General features: G+C 50.2%; 1 protein-coding gene across 2 annotated transcripts in view; it reads right to left on the bottom strand.

Moving 5' to 3' along the window:
* The window catches only part of RRP9 (ribosomal RNA processing 9, small subunit (SSU) processome component, homolog (yeast)), a 19,031-nt gene that overhangs the window by 5,912 nt on the left and 6,194 nt on the right, over positions 1-6,925 (bottom strand). For both annotated transcript variants that reach the window (XM_019510326.1, XM_019510325.1), the window contains exons 2-6: positions 4,052-4,119; positions 3,314-3,355; positions 1,756-1,882; positions 849-970; positions 22-86 (exon numbers count right to left, since the gene is read on the bottom strand). In XM_019510326.1, coding sequence (XP_019365871.1) covers positions 22-86; positions 849-970; positions 1,756-1,882; positions 3,314-3,355; positions 4,052-4,119 — 424 coding nt within the window. The remainder of the gene's footprint in view (positions 1-21; positions 87-848; positions 971-1,755; positions 1,883-3,313; positions 3,356-4,051; positions 4,120-6,925) is intronic.

A 6,925-nucleotide genomic window follows, 5' to 3' on the forward strand; every position in this document is an offset into this window, starting at 1 on the left:
GCATCTCGATGTCCAGTGAATGTATAAAGGTGCTTGCAGGTTGCAGCCTCCCAGATCACGATCAGTTTGTTCCTGTCTCCTGTGGCCTGCCAGAGAGAGGATACTCATCCCCATCCTCACCTTAGCTCAAAGCCAGCCTTCCTGGATAACAATGGTCACATGCCCCACACAGTCAGATATACAATTACACTCTTCAGCCACCCTCACTGCTTGATGGGTATAAAGACTATCAGTAAGAAGTTCAGAGAACAGAGCCCATGAGCAGGCAAGGTCCCAGCCAGCTTGGCTTCAACTCCAGCCAACTTGGGTTTAGTTCCCAGATTCCTTTCTTCCCTGGGAAAAGCAAAGAACTACTAGCTTCACTGTTCCTCATCTCAAGGTAGTCCTGTCAGTCTGGAGCTATTAGCAACAGAGAAGATGAAGGCTGGCAAGTTTCAGCTGCAGGTCACAGACAAGATCACTACAAAGTGGTCATGGCTACCACGAAGCTTCTGGGGCAGAGAGAAGAGATGGAGTCTGACAGGCATTGCTACCAGAACATGGGCAGTTATGCACAAGCCTTCCTAGGTACAACTAGTATGCGACTCATGTAGAATTTAGATGGAAACACTGCCCAGCTGGGTCTGCCAGAGCCAAACCTCTCTCCATGTTCTGCAGTGGAACAGGAATGGAGAGTGAGTGGCTGGGCTGGGGATAAGGAGGGGTCTAGAGTCTGTAAGAATAGCCATAGCAAGAGCCAGGAATTCATGGTGGCTGAAGCCTTGGATCCCAGCACAGCTGAAGACTATAATAAGCCCACTCAAAGCCAACCTGTAAGGGAGGACCAAGCCGTTTACAATTCTTCTTACCAGGTATTTGCCATCTGAGGAGATAGCCATGCAGAGAATGTGTGCCGTGTGGCCAACATGCCCTTCTGTGCCCTTCTTCGCTCCACGGATCATGTGCTCCTTCTTCCCGCTTTCCACATCCCCTGTGACACCAGATTCCACTAGTCACCACCATCTTGCCTTTGTAGGACTAGACTTTAGTGAGGTTACAGACTTAAATGGGCTGCTCTGTGCCAGAGACCCCAGGTACCACCTCTTGGAATACAGAAGGAGATAAAAGATCTTCATGCCCCAGTGGGTGGAGAAGCAAAGGATGAACTGATGAACCAGACAAGCCACTAGTCTCCAGCCACCACATTCCACAGAAACCCCTTCCCCAGGCTCCTTATGTTACACAGCTTGCCTCACTCCTGACAAAGCACCATAGGTCTCATCTGCTACAAGCCAGGGGCAGTTCTGAGGTTTGGGGTTAACAGGCTACTTGTTCCAAGTGAATTGTTGCACTAGCCCCAGTGTATACTTCTCTTCTCACTTTACCCTCTACACCTGTGGGCTATATCTGGCCTGCCAGACACCACCGGAAACCTGAGGGAGGACTGTGCCCTATACCGTTCCACTTTGCCATAGCCAGGGCTGTACCAGGCAGTGTAGACTCCTCTACCCCTGCTCTCCCCCCTCCACCTCCCCCTGCCCAGATTCATGTTGCTTCTGTGGCCATGCCTGCATAGCATGGGGCACAGTGAAGCATACCACATAGCTATTCCACCCACCCACCATGATGGGCCGCTGCAGCACCACTAGTCCATGCCATTCACAGGGGAAGCTCAGCCCTGGGTAGCTCTTTACTACCATTCTCTGGAAGTGCTGGGACACACTGCCTAAACTGGACCCTGCAGTGCCCTGGCTAAGAAGGGAGGCGGAGACTCACATTTGATGATGGAGCAGTCTTTGGCCGCTGAGAAGATATACTTATCATCCGGACTGATGACCAGGCAGGTGATGGGCAGCTGGTGCCCTCGTAGCACCCTGATTTCTGCTGGATCTGGAGGTTGCAGCTGTTCATACAAAGCATCCCATTAACAAGGGCCCAAACACATGCTGGCATGCTGTCCATTACTGGGGCCTCTCTTCCAGAAGAAAGCTTGTGGCGGTCCCCACTGAGCCCTTAGCAATACTGGTTCTACACCACCAGCTCTGACCTGGAATAAGCACCATGTTCAGTTTTATGCCAGTTAGATTTGCTAAGCCAAAGTGCTCTACTGGCTTTACCTCAGGAATACACTGCTTTACACCACAAATGATTCTGGCCCATTATTTTCTGCTGTGAACAGCACCATGCAAGGTCTATGGTTCTTCAAGCCATTTTATACACTGCACAGGGATCCCTATAGCTGGCAAACTGAATTATGCAAAGGCTCTCAGCCATAGTCTAGGCCTTCCCAGAACCAAGTAATAAGGCACTCTGTATAATTTTATAAGGCAAGGGAAAAAGTGAGTGCTGTGCCTGGTAAGGTGAGTGAACCGGATATATCAGTTTCCCTAAAAGGAAACAAAACCAAAAGCTGAATAGGATTGGAGAACCTTATCTAAAATGATGAGGTAAGGAATTTGAGGACTGGACAATTTAGGATGAGAAAGTTACAAAAGCAATGGACAAACAAAGGAGCAATGTGTATTCATGCTGCTACTCTAAGAAGATGGAGGGCAGCTGTGGAACTTCTGTTTGACTAGCAGGAAAGCCAGAAACAAATGTCCCATGCACCCAGAGGAGGACCTGAAGCCAGTGCCACCAAAGGTCGCTGCTGTAACTACTAAAGAAACCACTTGTCAGGTCATATTACAGGGAAGAAGCTTGTAATAGTGTGTAGGGGTTACTATTAAAGTTCACTTAATGCCAAAAATCAGACAAGGGGCTGTGTCAATCCTTGGCGGGCTCTGGCAAGAAGAATCCTATTAGTAACAGTCTCTGGACTTCCATTTGCTGTTGACTTCACTGGGAGCAGGAAGAGGACAGGACCACTGACCTTTTAAATACAGACACCCAACTGTAGAACCATAGGCCTTTTAAGTATTTAAGATACTTCTACCCCCTCCCCACATCAACATGGTGACCAAGCACAGCTGACATGAAGGCCAAACAGAGCTACGACCCTAACCTCACAGAAGAGGAACAGAAGCATGATACAGCTCAAGGGTCACTCAGGGAAGCTGAAGCTGAGCAAAGAAAATCTAAACCTCAGATCTGGACCATCTTCCCCATCTCTACCAACAAGATCCCCAGTTCCACTGAAGAGCACACTCATAGATGGCTGTAGATGGTGGGAAAACAACAGATCTCAAAAAACGGAGATGGTACCAGTCAGGAAGGGGAAACTCAGGCCAAGGCACAGGCAAACAGCTTTGCTCCCTCCCTGGCCCAGAAGGGCTAGAGGCCTCAGCTGAGGTCTCTGCAGTACAGCTTTCAGGGGGAAGCTTTGCAAACTTACATCTTTGGCGATCAGTCGCTGCAGTTTTCCCTTCTGTTCGAGCTGTTGAGGGGAGAACAAGTTAGATGCGAGCAGAAAAGGCACAGACCCTCAGCCCCTATGCTCCAGAGAGGGGTCTTTGCCATTATGAAGTGGGGAACAAGGACAGCTTAATTACCAAGATGACTGGAACCTTCAGATTGCTAAGGGTGGAAGTGAGATGCCCAACTGCCCCATGGATAGAGTGCTAATGGGCATGTCTTGTAAGGAACAAGTCCCAAGCTTATTAGCCCATGGGCTGCTAGGGCAAATGGCTTCTGGAGGGTACAGGCAGGAAACCTGACAATGGAGAAATCTGGGGGTGGATCTCACTTGGTCCTCATGTGCTTTAATTAGAAGAGAGCTGTTCCAGGGATTGAACAGCTCAGTTTAGCAGAGAAAATGACCCCAATGCACAAAATAGTTGTCTGCCTTAGCATCAGAGAGTGTATATCAATTTGAGAGAAGACTGAGACGCACTGCCCTGGAATCCCCTCTCCTTGCTGCAGCTACTTATCTCTGCTCTGGCCGGCTACAGAAGCTAGGGGCTCATACAGGGGTCAAATGCAGAGAATCTGCTCCCTCCCACATGTCGGACTCCTCAAGGCAGGCGCTGAGTAGGCTGTGGAGACTCCCAAGGAGTGCGTGAGGGGAAGCCAGCTTGTGCAAGTAGAGAACTCCTGCACCTACCAGCTTTCCTCCCCTATGCAGCTTACTCACCACATCTTCTTTCAGGCGGCCAGCCACCAATTCCTCCTTGAAAGCCTCCTCTTCAGCCTTTTCCTCCTCTGTCCAAGATATGCAGAGAGACAGACTTAAGGCACAGAGTAAGGGAGGTTGGGGGTAGCAAGACAATAAAACAAGGACTTCTGTACACTGATCCCTATTCACTGCATTCCTCATTAGGCAGTCAACTCCAGACTTAAGTCTCACCTTAAGTGGGGGCAAGGGATGGCAGCTTACACTTGCCATACATGAAAACACCCAATGCTCTGCCATTTTAAGCAGGTGAATTTTCATTAAAAAAAAACAACAAAAAAACAAAAAACCCAAAAAACACTCTAGCAGTTTTAAATGAAGCGCCTGCTAACAGAAGCTCCTGTTTTTATTTGGTAGCTTGCTATGGTCAAGAGACAATTTGTCTTGTCCATAGAGACAGAACTTGGGTGTCAAGCAGATGAAAGCCAAACCTTCATGCTCACTGCTTTTTCCTCTCCCAGAGTTGTCCCCATTTTAAGCCAGAGCTGAAATGCAGACATTGAGAAGCAGAGTGTCTTGTCCAAGATCTCACAGCAAATTAGTAGCAGACTTAAGGCCAGAATGTCTCTCTGCCCAGCATCTCCCCCACATTCTTATTAAGCATTTCAGAATAAGGTCCTTTTAGCAACAGTACATTCACACTCATTCAGCGCAAGCTATCTATGCTTACTCTTAAACTGTTTCAAAAAGCTGCACTGCCCCTATGTGAAGAGTTCTGAGCACACAGAGCTTCTCAGACATGCTGGACAAGTCTTGTACACCTGGCAAGTGCCGAGTTCAGGTCCTGGAACTGCACCCATTCTCTGCCTCCCCCAAAAGCCTCTAGAGAGTGACAACCTTGGATGCTTGGAAGCTGCTCTGCAATTTGTGAATAATGTATGCCAGCCCGGTTCCTACAGCTACACTGTGCGAACAGGACTTAAGACAACTACACAGTTTGGGAAAGCAGGCAGAAAGACAAGGAACAGCTAAACATACACCACTGCTCTGAAAACATGAGAGGTGTTAAGGGATAATACCCAGCCTATGCACTCAGTTTCCTACCGGTCTGTGGCTGACTAAGAGTCAGGGCAGGGAACAGAAGAAGAACTGGAGAGCTCCAAAGAAGGGCTGAGAGAAGTGCTTTACAAGGTAGGAATTGAGGCAACTGTTTGGGGGAACCAGGCTGAGACATGGAGCCCATTTTTTGTACCTGAAGAAGTGAGGCCTGCCTAAGCTACCACGAGGAAAGGCAAGCCAACATTATAGGAAGGGTTAAACTAATGAGATTTGGCCACCACCCACTATTTAAGATCTCCATTTGAAATGGCTGTAAGACTAGGAGAGTTAAGCCCCCATTTCCACCCAGAACAAAAGGCAGTTGAAAGGCCACTCAGGAAGTCTATAGCTCTAGGCAGAAGGATTTAGCAAGGTATAGTTTGAGAAAAAGCGTGAGGATGGGGGTGGAGAAGGACACAGCAAGAAAGACAGAAGCTTCACCCAAAGAGCACTGAATAACCCTGGGAGAAGCCTGCAGAGAGGTTTTTGAGGCCCATGTCCACACTACCAAAGGCTGCTCTTGCCACAGCATAAAAAGAGCTGGGCCCCATGGTATGGGGGCAGCTTTGCCAGAAGAAGGATCCTTTCCTGCCATCACGGATACCCCAATTCCCACCCCCCCCAACCCATTTTCTTCTGACAGCTGTGGCTGTGTAGAAGAGAGGGATAGGGAGAGGGCAGGGAGGAGTTGCTGGCAGAACCAAGTCAGCCATGATAAAGATTTTTTTGGACAGTACCAATGGCCGATTATTAGCCAGCCATATTGGCCGATACCAATCTGATAGCTGATACGCAGCTTGGAGAGCAGCATCCAGCGTACATCAGGGGAGGTGGGAGAAGGGGCATGGCAGGGGCAGATGGAGGCCCACCCACAGTGAGGGAAGGGAATGGGGCAGGGCACAGGTCAGAGCAATGGGTGGCTCGTGAGAGGGGCACAGGAGTGGGCGTCTCCCCACTGCTGCATGCACCCCTGGGGGAGCATGCCCCCCCCCCCCCCGATTTGGGCACAGGGCAAAGGCAGGGTGCCCACTGTGGGCTTGGGGCCAGAGGCTATACTGGCCTCTTCCCCATGGGGGAGGGGGGGCCAAGCAGTGGTGATGCTGGGATGGGGGGCTATGGTGAGTTTTGGGGTGGCTGTAGCCCAACCTGTAGCCCCCACTACCAGTGCCACCACTGCCTGCCCACACCACCCCAAACGCAGCCCTGGCCCAGCCCCCCCACTGGGAAGAGGCTCTTGCTGTGGGCACCCACCCCCGCCCTGTGCACAAATTGGGGGGGGGGTACATGTTCCCCATGACTCCACCAGGGGTGCGCACAGCAGCAGAGAGATGCCCCACCTCCTCACCCCGCAAACGAGCTGCCTGCAGCTCCTGTGCCAGCTGGGCAGCTCCTGCCCCACCATGGGGGCCAGGATCTGCACCCCCCTCCCATGCCCCTTCCCTCCTGCACAGACATATTGCCAGGAGGCTGCTCTCCAAGCTGCAAGGCTGTGTTCTTGGCCACGTGCATGCATTTACACAGCATTTATCGGCAACATTATCAGCTATACCGGCCAAAAAAAGCTGATTGCCAATAAACGTCAATTTTCTTTTTAATCAATGCCAATTCGATATGCCACCAATATACCGGTCCACCTTTATTACAGGGTATGAGTCTTGTGTGTCCCCAGCTGATAGAGCTCTGTGTAAACCTCTCCAATACAAACAGTTCCAAGCCCACCTCTGATGGTTTAAAACCTTCTGCTTAGTTGGATTTCTACATTCTTGCAAGGAAACCATGCCACCAAACCCTGGACTC

Source organism: Gavialis gangeticus, unplaced genomic scaffold (assembly GCF_001723915.1).
Source record: "Gavialis gangeticus isolate Ggan-Ray unplaced genomic scaffold, GavGan_comp1, whole genome shotgun sequence".
NCBI classification, from domain to species: domain Eukaryota; kingdom Metazoa; phylum Chordata; order Crocodylia; family Gavialidae; genus Gavialis; species Gavialis gangeticus.